This window comes from Lactuca virosa, chromosome 4 (genome assembly GCF_052849685.1).
Source record: "Lactuca virosa cultivar CGN04683 chromosome 4, Lactuca_virosa_CGN04683_v6, whole genome shotgun sequence".
NCBI classification, from domain to species: Eukaryota; Viridiplantae; Streptophyta; class Magnoliopsida; order Asterales; family Asteraceae; genus Lactuca; species Lactuca virosa.
In genome coordinates this window covers 231002713-231019993 of record NC_136429.1, presented here as the reverse complement: position 1 = coordinate 231019993, position 17281 = coordinate 231002713, and the positions used below count along the sequence as shown (strand labels likewise).

At 37.9% G+C, this 17281-nt stretch overlaps 1 protein-coding gene across 1 annotated transcript; it reads right to left on the bottom strand.

Annotated features, from left to right (window-relative positions):
- Positions 1–5352: 5352 nt before the first annotated feature.
- LOC145108058 (uncharacterized) lies at positions 5353–6335 on the bottom strand. Its single transcript, XM_079045050.1, has one exon. It carries the CDS (start codon positions 6247–6249, stop codon positions 5704–5706), a length of 546 nt encoding a protein of 181 aa, XP_078901176.1. The 5' UTR covers positions 6250–6335; the 3' UTR covers positions 5353–5703.
- Positions 6336–17281: the final 10946 nt, after the last annotated feature.

Here is a 17281-nt window from a genome sequence, read left to right as displayed (position 1 = left end):
AAAACCGAGAAACAACACATGAACAAAGAGAATGATTATAATTCATGTCTCAGTTCATACGATATCTAGAATGGAGGAATATATGATCCCTTATCTAATGGACGAGTCATTTGATTTGTTTAGAGTTCGACAACGGCTTTTAAGAGCTACGATTGGTAATCCGATTTTGGAGTCGTACTTGCAATAATAGTTATTAGACTTATCCAAGTGGGAGACTGTTGGATTAGGTGTCTAAGCCCATAACTATAATTGGTATGTAGTTGACCCGATAGTAGCATGGTCCATTTCGGGTTGCCTTCATCAGGACAATTTGATAGGATGGATATTTGAGTAAGAGGTTATTTGTGATAAATTAATATATTATAAGTATAATATATTTGATAAATCATATTATTTAATTATTACTGATCAAGAATTAATTTGGAATTAATTTAGTGATCAAAAGAGACTAATTAAATTAACGGGGACTGGTCAAGTCAATCAGTAATATTTATAGTTTGGACCAATGATTCATATTGATTAGGGTGGACTAATTCTACGTGGAAGTCCATGAAGAGTTAGTCCATAAGGCCCATCATATGGATTATTGGATTGCTTAAAGGCTTAAGTAAATGGACTAAGGTTTACAAGTTAAACCTTAGGAATTCCAAACTATATATGTGTAACCCCTTTAGCCAAAATTGTGCCTATGGGTGACATTACATGAATATGGACGATTTTGCTGTCTAACTCTCTCTCTCTCTCTCTCATTTGTTCTCCAATTGTTCATGATGTTTGTGACTTGTTTGAGGCACAATACTTGGGGTGCTAAGCTCTTAAAGGTAAAATACCTACAAGATGCAACAAAGAGGTAATCTTCTAACTTACTTTTGTGATTCATATGTCAAATTGTATTCTAGTTGTAGGCTTCATGCTTTGGATAATTTTGTTGCATGTATAACTCGAGAAAACTTAGATCCAAAACTATTAGGGTTGTATGTGGACCATAGGAGTGTTATAGTACCAAAAACCCAACAAATACACGCCCTAATCGGTAGCTGTCTTGCTCCTAGAAGTGAATTGTTCATACTCTCAGAGATATTTGTTGTCAACATACCCTATCGACGATTTTCATCACATAAAAAACACCATTGACTTCTTCTAATTTCCTTTAAATACTTCCAAGATTCAAGATCAATTTTTTTATTTCTTTCATATATGTAAAATACTTTCTTTTTTGTGTGGAACTGTCAATAGACCAACAAAGTTTTTTAAGACTCACATTCTTGTATTTTTGCATGAAATTACTTCTAACGTGTTGAAGGCAGAAGTGATGGTATGCAAATGGCTCTTTCCAATCCTGTAGATTTTCCATTGCATTAATTATTCCTTTGTGTCTATCTGAAATAACACATAATTGTTTGTCTTGAACAACAAAGTGTCTGAGTTGGTAAAAGAACCAACCCCAACTATGTGAAGTCTCTTCATCAATGATAGCATATGCAAAAGGTAATATACTATTTTTAGCATCTTTTGTGACAGGAACAAGCATTTTCCTTTTATATTAACCCCTCAAATGACAGGCATCGACTGAAATAACTGGTCGGCATAAACGAACTGCATCATAAGCGGGTCCAAAAGCCCAAAAAACATATTTGATTGTGGCTACATCTTATGAGCTATTTGGACAATGAAACCACTTCACAACCGTGTTAGGATTTGAAGTCTACAAAGCTGCAATATACTTGGGAAACTCATCAAAGTTACTCTCCCAAGTTGCATAAATAGCCTCTATGGCTTTTCTCCTACCATGCCATGCCTTATCATAAGTAATATCAACATTCAGGGTATTTTTAATTTCTGAGTGTATATGTTTCACAGGATAAGCAACATCTTGTTTAATTGAATGGAGGATATATAAGACAATAGTTGCAGAGTTTAGACTTCTATTATTATTGCCAATACATGAACCAAAACAATTGTGTGTATCCACCCAACGCGTGATCTTTCACATGTGATGATTTGTCTTCTTAATTTCACGAATTTACCATGCACAACGTGATGTATAATGCATACTACTAGAGGTTTCTCCTTTATTTGCAAGAGTCCTACACTTTTCTACTCATAAGTTAGGCTTACTATCATACACTTTGAACTCTCTATTTTGTTTGATAGACCAAAGTTTACTGCCTTTTGTACTTGTAGCTTACTTTCAAAGTATATTCCTAACCTTATTTTGCTTTCTGACCCCTTCCAAACATCTACATAAATGCGGTCTTCCAAATCGACACTATCATCTTCTCCTATATCTACAACATCACTCATAAAGTTACAATTGGAGTTTCACACACACCATCATCATCATAATCACCCCCAACATTAGACTCACTACTAGTATCTTCACTATATAGCGAGTTGGCTTCATCATTATCTCCATCAAATGTATCACAATCAGGCAAAGGAAATGGTACATGTGACGGAATGGGCTCAAAATTACGAAGGAGATTTACCAAACTAGTATTTGTAGGCGGCATTATTTGTTCAACTTCAAATAAACTTGACCCCAATAATTTTCAACATTCTCAGCCAAACAATACATTACATCTAGACTTGAATCACTTACGACCCGTGTAATATTAGATTGACCAGCAAACTGATAGCATAGTGAAAAATTCAACTTATATAATGTTTTTTCAACTCCAACATGAGCATAACATAAATATTTAAATTTTTCATACCCCATTTTATGCCTAGTGATATTTAAAGAACTAAAAGTTGAATGGTCACCCTTTACGATACCATTCTCATATTAAATATTACCACCCCAATATAAAACAATCATAAATAGACGATCTAAAGTCATAATGATAAATAATACGTACTTATTTATAGATGAATGGATGATGAGCAAGATAAAGAAAAAAAGAACATAAGTTTGAATTTTTGAGATAATTTCTTCAGGATGGAATGAGGTGAATAAAACCGAGTATAAGAGTTGAAATTTATAATACCAAAAAAATGAATTGATTTGACAATTCACTCACTTACTTTGATTGGGTTTTCTTAAATAGTGACAATTGTCTCTATGATAAGCTAGCATTTGCAATGGAATCATGACCAACCTTTGCAGTAGAATCATGAAAGTGACAAACATTATGCTTACAATATTATATACACAAAAATGTCCCTTACAAATACATTATAATATATTTAAGTTGTATTGTAATATCGTTTTTAATTGGTTTTGTAATTTTGTAACGTTGTAACGTTGTAATATATTCAATATCGGTATCTATTTGAAGATATTTGTAAGATCTATTTAATGGCGTAAGTTGTTAAAAATAATACATAAGCTATAATCATATTTTTTGGACAAAATTAATTTATGTATAATATATTGCAAAGGTAAAACTTAAATAGTTTAATAGTAGAAGATTTAAATAAAAATAAAGACAAAAGATGAAGGGCTAATTATGTAATATCTAGGGGCTAAATGTGTAACATTCTAAATAGAAAAATAGAATTAGATGTAAAAAGATAAAAAAAAAATGTGGGCCATCTCTCAAAATCAACCTATTTCTACTATTCTTTTTCAAAGTCATCTCTCAAAATCAACCTATTTCTACGATTCTTTTTCAAACTAGCCTACTTCTACAAACACTTTTCAAAAAAGCCTAGTTTTACAAAAAAACTCTGTAGAGAAACCCTAGGAGTTGGAGCCTTTACATATGGTCCAAAATCTGAGACCTAGGGTTTTGAGCTGTTATGGCCACACATCACGACCTACTTAAAGGATGCACTGCGACTAATAATTTTGCACGCACCGCGACCAACACTTGGTCACGTCCTAACACTTGGTCACGTCCTGAAGCCCAACCAAAACCCTTATTCTTTTTTCATTAAAATAAAGAAATAACATACCAGGAAATATACATGAAAACTTGATTCTTTGCATGTTGTTGTGGATAAAGTGATGGTTAAACTTTCCTATTGAAAAGTTAAGACTATGTCAGTTGGAGGAAGATTGAATCGTTTATATTCTATCTTAGGAGCTTTACCGAATTATTTTATGTCTATTTATAAGGCTCCTATATGTATTTTTAAGAAAATAGAAGCTCTTCGTAATAACATTTTTGTAGGGGTTTATTTGGATGAAAGAAAATTAACTAGGATAAGCTGGAGTAAAATGTAGGCTCATAAGAAAGTTGGTGATTTGGGGTGGAGTAGTCGTTTTACTATGAATAGAGCTATACATTTCAAGTGGGTGTGATGAGTTTTCTATAATCATGATGGTTTTCAGATTAGAATAATCAAGGAAATTTATGGTCCTAAAGGTCTAATTAGGTGTTCCATACCGTCTGACAAGAACTCTGTTTGGTTGGATATTTTGAAGTCTTTGGAGAATCTTAGATTCAAGGATATTAGTCGTTTATCTTTGTGTAAAAGGAAACTTGGTGATGATGAGTTGATTTAGTTTTGGGATGACATTTGGTTAATTAGGGGATATGACTCTAAAAAAACATTTTCATAGATTTTCTTCCCTTGATCTTGATAACCGGGCTAAGGTCAAATAGAAGTTGGGCCAACTCTCTTTAGTGAATTCATTTAGGAGATCTCTAGGGAGAGGGGGTGAAAGCACGCAACTGTGATCTCTTTAGGCATCTCTTGGTTCTGTTGTGCTTTCTCTTATTTCATATATATGGTTTTTGTTGCTTATGGGTTGGAGTGATTTTTCGGTAGCTTCAGTTCACTATTTTATTGATATGCTCAGTTGCTTCCGTCTTCGGTTTCTCCTATTCGTTGGGTTTGGTTGCTGCCTATAAAGGTCAACGTTTTTGTGTGACGGTTGAGTTTGGATAGACTCCCAACTAGAGTAAATCTGGATAGGCGCGGTTTCCTTTCTCTTATGCCGTATTTGTGATTTGATGCTGGAAACGACTTCACATTTGTTTTTTTCTTGCCCAAAGGCTAATAATTTGACTTTTCAAGTTATTAGATGGTGAGATTTGGTTACCACTGGTTTTGGTTCTTATGTTGATTTTGGTTGGGTTTAAAGATCTATGCCTTCAATCAGGAATCAAGAAGTATCTAGAAGCGGTTTTCTATTTTTTATGGTGGTTTATTTGGAGGTTAAGGAAATCTCAATTGTTCGCGTCTTCCCAGTTGATGGCGGCAATCGTTTTTTATAACATTGTTTCTCGGTCATTTCTTTGGTGTAATGTCATAGCTAGAAAATGCATAAATTGTGTTTTGTGGCTTTAAAACTCAAAATTAGCTCTTGATGTTGTTTGTGTTTGTGTAGTTTCTTACTAGCATTTTTGCTCAAATAAAATCCACCATTAAAAAAAAAAACAAATTCTTTACAAAATACACTTAACAAGGATTAATCAACACTCATAATACAATGACTTTCAATACAATAAAATTATAGTTACAATTTGGAAATAATGGACGACCAAACACCAAAACCCTTCGAAAAACAACCAACACCCGAAAAAACCCTAGAGCCAGGTCAAGATATGTTGGTTGGATGTGTTGGGTTCAAAACAAAACTTACAACTACAAATTAGAAACCCTTTTGGGACATTTTTGTGTTGTGTTCAGCCCCGTGCCTGCATGACTCGTGCCTAGTTAAGTTATAGTAGTACGAATTAATACTAATACTATAACAAATCCTATAAATATTTGGACTTGCTTGATACAAAGCAAATGAAACCCTAAAGCTTATTGATTGTTGACGCCATTGATCTCCTTAGTAATGGCAGGAATGCAGCTTGAACTCCTTGCAATTCCACCATTTTTCACATGGTCTCTCGGACTTAAAGATTTACCCCTAAGTCTAGTCTTCTTCAACAGGTCTCTCATGGCCTCAGCTTGACATAGAACCGGGTAAGCCCTATCGCGTTTATTGAAGCGAACACATGTGTTCATATGACTACTCAAGGCCTCTTCTTTGTTCCCTCCATTTTTCTCCATCTCTTCCTTCACTGCTTCTGAACACAGCCCGCATATCCACTTACCATAATACCTGTTGTGCACCTTTTCCATGTACTCTGGCGTGCACTCTTCAATCATGCCACAACATTCACACTTGGCATCCACCACCTCGGAGATTGTGGTCAAGGACTTGATATCAATGGCTTCTTTGCTCAACTCAAATGACATGTCTGACATGGTGCGTTTGAGTCCTTCAGATGCAAGTCTTCGTGGCTTGTTGAATGCATGTGGGTGATTGTAAGAGGTAACAATGGCGTCGCCATGAGGTGCCATGATAATTTACGACAAATTAACAACTGAGAAGATGATGAACTTAACAGGGGATTGTATGTGCAATGTTTTGATGATGAATGTTAGCTTAGTGTAGAAGGGAAGCAACGTAGGGGGGGTTATTTATAATGAGCAGAAAGTAGGGTGTTGTGAACCATGGCGATTCACATGTCGTTGTCAAATAAATGTTGGACATTATTAATCATGAATGTGCGGGATCTTTCGAGGGGTTTGATAAAGATGTCAACTTCTTAGTTAGTGTCGACATAATTAATATGTTCAATTGTTTTTAGAGATAATTAAGGATGCATGGGTATTCTAAATTATGAATTTTTATCGTCTTTTAGTTTGTTTTTTATTTTATTTTATTTTTTTTAAACTAAAAATCTAACCAACTTATAAACTAACACTTTAAATCCACTCATGTCCACTTTTATATATATATATATATATATATATATATATATATATATATATATATATATATATATATATATATATATATATATATATATATATATATATATATAGGAAGAGTAGTATGCATGGAAATAACATTATCAAAGATGGCAAAATTAAAACGTCAACAACAACAAAAACAACGTAGTAGTAGTAGTAGTAGTAGTAATAATAATAATAATATCTTAAAGTTTATTTCGTATTCATCATTGTAATCAGCGATAAAATTTATATTCTATACACTTAAATGTTGAGAAAATATAGAAAATTAAGAATTGTTTAATTTTATAAGATAATTATCTTTGAACCAACAACATATCCTATATATAAGGCCTTACATAACAAATAAAAAAAAGAGCAACAACAACGTAGTAAGTAGTAAATTAACTGAACATTTAACGAAATATTCATGAACTGTTCGACGAGAAGTTATTTCGGTTTCGTTTAGTTAAATGAAGGAACACGAACAATGGCTTCATTTATTTATTTATATTTGTTTAAGTTCCTTCGTTTATCTTTGTTTACATTTGTTCATTTCTTTTATTAAAAATAGATACAGTTTGTATATATTTATTCGTTTAAGTTAATTTGTATTAATTTAAATTCAAATCAATTTGTTTGTTTATGTTCATTTTAGTCGTTTGTATTCATTTATTAATGTTATTTAATTTTTAATTGGGTTTAAGTTTGTTTATGTTTGTGTTCGTTTGTTTTAAATTATATTTATTTATATTCGTTTATCAGTTAAATGAATGAATCCAAATATACTAAATTTCTTAGCAAACAAACAAAAAACATAAAAATTATTCGTGTTCGTTCATTTATCATTTAAAGTTAAGTGAACAAATACAAATAAGCCTTTGTTCCTATTAATTTGGTTTTTTTACAGCCTGGTCGCCGGCAATAGTGGAGACACCAAGCTCAACGCGCTTGGTATCACCGCTATTGCTTAGTCTTCCCCCAAGACTTTGCCCCGCACTCTATGTGTGTGTTTCGTTTCAAAATAATCCAAACTATCGATCTTTTAGACTGATCCAACAGCTATGTACGTTCTGGTTAGGTCAATGCATGACTTAATACTACCAAAAAGACCCGCAAGACTTTGCCCCAAACATTACAAGATGTAAAATTTCAAAATAACACATATATGGGTCCTACTACTTAATTGATGTGAAAATCAATAATCTCAATATTCGTTAAAGTAATAAATTGCATATATAGCTTAACTTTGGAGGCCGATCCGTAAAATATGATTATAATGTTATTTGTTTGAATTTGATTTTATATCCCTTAGGGCCTCTGTTTTCCTAGCATTAATTAAAATTAAAGTCGTAGTGTTTATGTGGTGTAAATATTGCTATTATAATTCACAATATAAAATAAAATAGCATAATCTTTAAAAAAAAAAAAAATACTAACTAGAATTCGAGTTGATGGACGAACGGTTATGAGGGTCCATCAAACTGCAGAGGGAGTTCACATGTTGATATACTGCAACCATATAAAACCTAACCCCCATTTTACACCACCAGCCTCACCAGACATCTAAAGAACCTTCTGTAACTTTCGTTTCACGTGGAAATTGAACCTCTGTGAGTCACAGAGATCATGAAATCAAGAGCTAAAAAAGGTTTGGAACCAAAAAGCTTTCGTGCATGCGGCAAAGTTAGGGTTTATTAATGCAAGAAACTGTGTGGTCCATAAAACCGATCGAGGTACTCGTGACTCCATATCTTCGCTTCTAAGTATCTGTGGACAGCAGTCACTTCAAGTCTAGTTTGCTTTTGATTCTTTCATCTGGGTTCACGAAGAAGGCGTCTCAACCTCATGTACATAAATTAAACCTATCCATGCATATATTCATATATATCTTCAGTATAATTAATTTGATTTGAGGTTAATTTGAATTCCAAACCCATCATTTTCTGATTTTCCAAAACAACTGGTCGGCATGATTTTGATTAATAGTCATACTTAATGCTCCAAATGTAAATACAGTTAATGGTGAGCATCAAGGCATGTCCATGGCTTTGAACCCCAAACCAGACCTAGCGTGATCACGACTTGGAAATGGTTTTATTACGACCATCTTGCTTAAAAATCATTTCATTATTAAACCTTTTCAACTAAATTACAATAAGCCCACCACTAAATCCCATTAATACTCCATAATTTCAGTAATCAGTTAATCACCACAGCTACCATTTCTCATTTAAAGGCTAAAGCTTAGAATACTAATGCACTTTGAAATTTATCATACCTTGAATGCCACCATTTTAATCATTTACACAATATAATGATATCATAGTCAGCCAATCAACGATTTAGTTAAACGATATTTATATCTCCATAATCGTTAAAATATTACATGTGTTACAATTCCTCCCTCTAAACTTGATTTCGGTCTCCAAATCACAAGATCAAAAAAGAGGTGCACATATTGCTCTTTTTATCATTTTTTCCATTTTCCAAGTTAGATTTAGTCCAAACGTATGCTTCTAAGACAAGCACAAAATCAATCATTTTTCACCTCAATGTTTTTATCTTTGGGCTCAAAATTACCATTTTTCAAGTTAGATTTGGTCCAAAAGTATGCTTCTAAGACAAGCACAAAATTAATCATTTTTCACCTCAATGTTTTTATCTTTGGGCTCAAAATTACCTCACAATAGTACAAAAAACTTTTGTTGATGCGGTTAAAATGATTTATTGATGCGGGTATTGAACCATACCAACAAATATTGCGTCAAAAAACATCATTATTTAATGGTGTGTTTATAAAATCACATCAAAAAATGACCACAGTTACACCAAAAAACATATGATTTTTTCATTAAAAAAAAATTTCTCAACAACCCCCATTAAATGCTAGAACAACATCATTAAATCATAAAAAAAGAACCACACCTAAAAAAGGTGTTTCTTTTTTATTTAGTTTTCTTCACATTTATATATTCTTCTTTAAACATTCGGTGTTCTCTTTTGAGCTTTACATAGCTTATCTATCACTGTGAGGATATCATAATTCTCAGAAAATTCAAACTTCTGTTTCTTAGTTCAGCCCCTTCATGCTTCTATAGCCTGAATGGTGAAACAATGGTTTGCCATGAGTTATTCAACTTGTACATATATAAAGTTTCACCAAAAAACTAAAAAAAAATTAAAACATTGAACTTACATGATTTGCAATTAACAGGCTAGAACCAACAGGTGTATGATCATCAACATTATTCTTTGTAAATTTGTTAGCCACTCTCATCATAACTTCTAAAAACTATGGCAACAAACACAAAAGAAAACGATATCATGATATTTTCAACAACATTTGAGAAAATTAGGCAAAAAAATAACACTTACTAATGAAGATTCTATTTCCACAACTTCAGGATGTTAAGCTGCACATTAATTATGGCCTTGACATTTTTTGCACCCAACGTTTCATAAGGACCGATCTAAATGAACATTAATCAATTAAAAGTTATTAGTTGAAACCCTAACTTAAGAAATCAGAGTTTCAGACATATAACTTTAAGAAATTTTATGATTCAAAATTGCTAAAACAGAGTATTAGACACACATACCTTAGAGCCTTGGTGGTCGGTTGATGACGATGTACAACAACGAAGATAATATTGGAGGTTGATGCCTCAAAGAGAAAAAAAATTCACCATGTTGTTGACCTGAAGTTGTGAATTGAAATTGATGGAGGGTGGTGGGGATGTCAAGTCCACCAAGCAAATTACACCATTTCTTTACAAATAAAACGTAATATAATGGTAAAAAAGGGTATCGATCCGGGAAATGGTTGTATTCAATCACCAATGTAATCCAATAGAACTAGTGTAATAAAACTAACTAACTACAATTAAACTAAAAAGGAGGGTTTTGTGATTGCTTGAAAACTAAAAGACTTGAATAACTAAAAAGCTTGGAATTAAACAAGATGGTGAGATGCTCAAATATTGGAGATAAGTGGCCAACCAACACAATTCAACGCAATGAACATTTATGTGTTTATCATTAGGTTTCAATATGATTCTTATCATTCATCCCAAATTCGTTATAGCAATCATGAAGCATGAAATGCCAAGATTCCTCATAGGTACTATGGAGGTTGGGAAAGCCCACAACACACCTTCTTTATCAAAATCAAGGATTCAATTGAAGCAATTGAACCCAAGAAAGTTGATTACCCTTAAGAATGAAGGAATCCTCAATTCCTAGAGGATGTCAATGCTTAAACATCCATAAAGGAGTCATGATCGATAAGTTAGAGATTATTTCTACCATCATTAAGCCATTGTTCTAAGTAAATTCAATGATTTAATGCTAAACCAAAGAAATAAACCAACAATTGCTCATTCAAGTACCAAGCTCATGATCAAAGTATTAAACAAACATAAGAAATATATCACCTAAATCATAAACATAAGATAAATGACAATCAATCATGAATCCTTCAAAACCTATAAATATCCAAGGGTTTTAGCCCAAGTCAACAAAAATAAAGAGATTAGCCACTCATGGCAACAAGATAACAATCACAAAAGTGTTTTTGCATCAAGAAATTAACAATTACTAGAAGGATGGGAAGAATGTAGATCAAGCTCTCAAAAATCGCCTCCAAGGTGCTCTAATGGTGGAAAATCGAAGTGTAGCTACCAAACCTAACCCCCCAAGGTAAATGGTGAGCAAAAGGACCAAAATGCCCAAAAGTGTACAGTTGTGCGGGTACCCTCGCAGATTTACACGACTGAGACTCCACCCTCGCAAATGATGTTGGAATGATATTGGATCTTTTTCTCCACTACACCACCTCACTACTCAAGATTCCCTTGGTCCTGTCCACACCTCACATGATTCGAATTTGGCCAATCATCTTCAAGCTTCAAATGTGGATAGTCTAAGCCCAAAATAAGAATCCAAGACCCATCTTCATAAGCCCACTTCCTCCAAGTCTTCAACATTTTCAGCCTAAATCTTCTTTGATGGATCTGTTGAGCCCAATGATGCCTCTAAAGCCCATAAATCCCGTCTCCAAGCTAATCCACAACCGCAACGAGCTACAAAACCCTACAAAATACCTCATGCAAAATAAAAAGTACCCGACACGATCCGTGATAAAAAAAATAAATAACATATAATGCGATACAAAAAAGGGCTAAAAAATCTAAAATCAACTATAAAAATAAAGGAAATAAAATAAACTATCAAATCAACCCAAGCTTAAACCTAACTTGTCCTCAAGTTAAAACAAGACTAAAACGAGCTCGGGATGAGCTAAACTAAAAAGGAAAAAAGAAAGATGTTAGGGTGTAAAGTTATATATGGATTGACTTTGTAATGGATCGACTTCAGAAGAACCACTTGCATGTAGGATTGGAGCCTTGTGACATGAGAGAGAGAGAGAGAGAGAGAGAGAGAGAGAGAGAGAGAGAGCGTGAGAGTGAGAGAGTGAGAGAGACTTTGTCACACCCAAAAATTCAAGCCAATTTAAACTTTTAAAAACATTCCAAACCATTAAAAATCATTACAACTTTGTTTTCAAAATGTATAATATCAAAGTTTTCCTAGAAACAAAGTCATAAAAAGTGAGGAGCTGTATGATCACGCCTTCGCCTTGCCGCGATCCCCTGATGTACCTGAAACAATAAACTGAAACTGTAAGCCCGAGAGCTTAGTGAGTTCCCCCAAAATACCGATACACATACAGTCCACATAACCATGTCAGCAACATCACAACATAACAAACTGAACAGCATGTAACGGGTCCACAACTTTACAGACTGGATTACCCCTGGTCCCACAGTGTGAGTCTGGATTGCCTTCCGGGCCCACATCTCACATTTGCATTGCCATCGAGCCCACATTACGAGTCTCCCTTAGCCCGTATCTGGAATGCTCTTAGGGTATGTTGGTTACCGCACGGAGCAGTACAACCTCAACCCATCCCACATAGCATATAAATCATATAACATAACTATTGAGCATGTAATAACCATATAACATCACCGGTAGTCCTACAGATCTACCTAACTGGCATAACCACTAGCATGCAACACTAACTCATAAAGCATGCAATAACCATATAACATCACCAGTAGTCCTACAGATCTACCTAACTAGCATAACCACTAGCATACAAAACTAAATCATAATCAACATAACCGCTGCTAAGATAACATATCCAATGGGCCGGCCTTGGTGCCTTAGACACCATAGTATAGTGAGGATAAATCACCTCACAATGTCGCGCCGAAAATGATAGCCTCAAACTCTCGAATCACCAACACGAACTCTACCACCTATAGTTACCATAAAACCCTTTTTCCATAAATTTCCAAATTACCAAAATGCCCCTAAAGGTCAGATGGTCAACGCTTGGTCAAAGTCAAAGTACACAGTCAAAGTCAACAGTCCATGTTGACTCGACTCGTCGAGTCCTTCTTGAACTCGAGTAGTCGTGAAATCCTTGGTTGACTAGTCGAGCTTCCCTATATCTCGCCGAGTTCATGCGTGTCCAAAGGTTGGGAAAACCCTCGTCGACTCGCCGAGTCACTCGACTGACTCGTCGAGCCCACAACAACCTTTATCGGACTCGCCGAGTCGTTCATACAACTCGCCGAGTCTACGACAATCTTCATTGGACTCGCCGAGTCGTTCATACAACTCGCCGAGTCTCTTCAGTCCTTTATTCATACAGACGATCCTAAGCCATGCAAAGGCTCCAAATTGTAGATCCAGCTTCCCAAGGCATGTTTATCACATAAAGTTGCAAACTTTACGTGCATGCATGGCTCTAAAGGCTCTTAATGACAAATCCAAGCTTACAATGGAGTTTTACAGTCAAGGAAGGCTTCAAACATGACCAAGCTCGAAACTTTATGAACCTAGAACCCAAGGAGGGTCCAAATCTGAGGTTGCAACTTCAGATCTAGCTCATACATCACAATATCATCATAACCAAGCCAAAACAACCCTAAACCTCACCCAAATCAGATCTAGAAAGAAATGAGGTAGAGGTAACGACTTGATACCTTCAAATGATGCTAACTGAGGTTGATTTATGATCCCCCACACTTTCCTTGCTTCTAGCCTCTTGCTCTCCAAGTTCTTCTTTCAAAGATTCACTTTCCAAAGCTTAAAACACACAAGAATGAAGCACTACACGAATTAGGGTTTTCTGGACTCTCAAGGGACTGTAAAGAGGCTGAAGGAGGCTTATGATTCTTTAAATAGGGTGCAAAACCCCAGGATTTAGGGTTTCATTTGCCAGATCCTACTCGTCGAGTCCCTTCTTGGACTCGATGAGTAGGTTACTAAACTACGTGGACCAACCCGCTGCTACTCGACGAGTAGGGCGACCAAATCGTCGAGTAGGTCTTGAAATCATAGAAATTCTTATTTAAATCAATACCTAAGAGTCGGGCCGTTACAATTCTCCCCTACTTGAACTAGACTTCGTCCTCGAAGTCTGGCGTGGCGAACAGTTCCGGATAGTGCTCCCGCATCTCTGCCTCTGGCTCCCACGTCCACTCGGACCCCCTACGATGCTCCCAATGTACCTTCACCAAGGGTATCTCCTTATTCCTCCAAACTTTCGTCTTCCTTTCAAGTATGGCCACAGGCCTCTCTACATAATTCAGGCGTTCATCAACCTGAATATCATCCAGTGATACCACTGCCTCCTGATCCATAATGCACTTTCGCAACTGCGAAACGTGGAAAGTGTTGTGGATCCGACTAAGCTCCTCCGGTAGTTCTAGCCTGTAAGCCACCTTGCCAACACTGGCAATGATCCTGAACGGTCCAATGTAACGGGGATCCAATTTCCCCCCTCTTCCTGAAGCGGATCACACCCTTCCAGGGTGAGACCTTCAGAAGAACCATATCACCCACCTGAAATTCTAACTCAGATCTACTCCTGTCGGCGTAATTCTTCTGCCGACTCTGTGCGGTCTGCAATCGCTGCCTAATCTGCTGAATCTTCTCGGTAGTCTGCAATACTACCTCCGTTCGTCCCATCACCCTGTGTCCGACTTCACCCCAACAAACTGGGGTGCGACATCTCCGTCCATACAACAGCTCGAAAGGCGGGGCGCCAATGCTGGAATGATAGCTGTTGTTGTAGGCGAACTCTGCAAGCGGTAGGTGGTAATCCCAGCTCCCACCGAAATCGATGACACACGCCCTCAACATATCCTCGAGGGTCTGAATGGTCCGCTCGCTCTGACCGTCAGTCTGCGGATGGAATGCTGTACTGAAGTGCAACCGCGTGCCCAACTCCTCGTGGACTTCTGCCAGAAGCGGGAGGTGAACCTGACATTCCGACCAGAGACAATGGAAACGGGAACCCCATGGCGAGACACGATCTCGCGAACGTACGTGTCGGCTAACTTCTCGGCGGACGAACTCTCCCGTATCGCCAAGAAATGGGCACTCTTGGTCAATCGATCCACGATGACCCATATAGCATCAAATCCCTTTTTCGTCCTCGGAAACTTGGTGATGAAATCCATCGTGATCTATTCCCATTTCCACATGGGAATCTCTAGAGGCTGCAGCTTACCATGCGACCTCTGACGTTCGGCCTTGACCATCCTGAAGGTCAAGCACCTCTCGACATACCAAGCGATTTCTCGCTTCATACATGGCCACCAGTAATTCTAACTCAGGTCTCTATACATCTTGGTGGCCCCCGGGTGAATAGAAAAATGAGACTTATAAGCCTCTTCCATGACCGTCTGCCTGACCCCACCAGACATCGGAACCCAGACCCGACCGCATCGGGTCAATAATCCCCGACTATCCTGCATAAACCGGTTATTCTTACCCTTGATCCTCTCTAGCTTCCAATTCTTCGGTCGCATGCCCTCAACCTGGGCATCTCTGATCAAACTCACAAGCGGAGAATCCACTGCTATCCTCATACGTACCATTGGGGTGGAAGACCCAACTGACTTGCGGCTCAAAGCATCCGCAACCACATTCGCTTTACCAGGGTGGTAAAGGATCTCGCAGTCGTAGTCCTTGACTACATCCAGCCACCTGCGCTACCTCATGTTCAGGTTCGGCTGATCCATGATATGTCTCAAGCTCTTGTGATCCATGTAAATGGTACAGCGGACCCTATAAAGGTAATGTCTCCATATCTTGAGGGCGAACACTACCGCCCCCAGCTGCAAGTCATGCATAGGGTACTTCGTCTCATGCGACTTTAACTGCCGCGATGCATAAGCTATCACTCGCCTTCTCTGCATGAGGACCGCCCCTAAACCTGTGATGGATGCATCACAGAACACCACAAAATCCTCAACTCCCTCCAGGAGTGTCAAGACTAGGGCCTCGCACAACCGCTGTCGAGGGTCTCAAACGCCCTCTGCTGCTCAGGGCCCCACCGGAAGTCCACCCCCTTCCTTGTCAGACGAGTGAGGGGTACTGCAATCTTGGAAAAATCCTGAATGAATCTTCGGTAGTATCCCGCTAATCCCAAAAAGCTCCTGATGTCCGAGGGAGATTTCGGAACCTCCCACTGCATAACCGCCTCGATTTTGGCCGGATCGACCAAAATCCCCTCCTGATTAACGAGGTGTCCGAGGAACTGGACCTCTCGTAGCCAAAACTCACACTTTGAGAACTTGGCGTACAACCGTTCTCGTCTCAGAACTCCCAATAACTCCCGTAGATGCTCCTCATGCTGCTCTTGGGTCTTGGAATACACCAAGATATCATCTATGAACACGATGACTGAGCAATCAAGCATCGGTCTGCAGACCCGATTCATCAGGTCCATGAATACTGCTGGGGCATTGGTGAGCCTGAACGACATCACCACGAACTCGTAGTGACCATAACGAGTCTGAAACGCGGTCTTCTCCACGTCCTCCTCTCTAACCCGGACCTGGTGATATCCCGATCTCAAGTCAATCTTGGAGAACCAATATGCACCATGTAACTGATCAAAGAGATCGTCTATCCTCGGGAGTGGATAACGGTTCTTTACCGTCAACTTGTTCAACTCCCTATAGTCAATGCACATCCGGTGCGATCCATCCTTCTTCCTGACGAAGAGGATCAGTGCTCCCCATGGAGAACTGCTAGGTCGAATGAACTGTTTACCCAACAGTTCCTACAGCTGTGAAGACAGCTCCTGCATCTCGGGTGGTGCCAAACGGTACGACGCCTTAGCAATAGGAGCTGCACGTGGCACCAGGTCGATCCGGAACTAGACCTGGCTCTCCGGAGGTATCCCTGGCAACTCCTCCGGAAACACGTCGGCAAACTCCCTAATCACTGGAACCTCTGAAACCGAAATCTGATCTCTAACCCGCGTATCCACTACATACGCTAGGTAACCCGCACAACCGTGCTGAATGTACTGTCGAGCTCTGGCGGCTGAACAGAACCCTGATTCCCCTCTGGTGCCCTCCCCATATACGATCAGTTCTCCCCCACTTGGGGTTCGAACCACCACCCGCTGGCCCTCACAATCAATCATGGCACCGTATCGACTGATCCAGTCGATCCCCACAATCACACATACATCCCTCATGGGAATCGGAATCTAGTCTATCAG

Excerpts from the sequence above, each read along its gene's own strand:
- LOC145108058 (XM_079045050.1), bottom strand. The coding sequence starts at position 6,249 with ATGGCACCTCATGGCGACGCCATTGTTACCTCTTACAATCACCCACAT.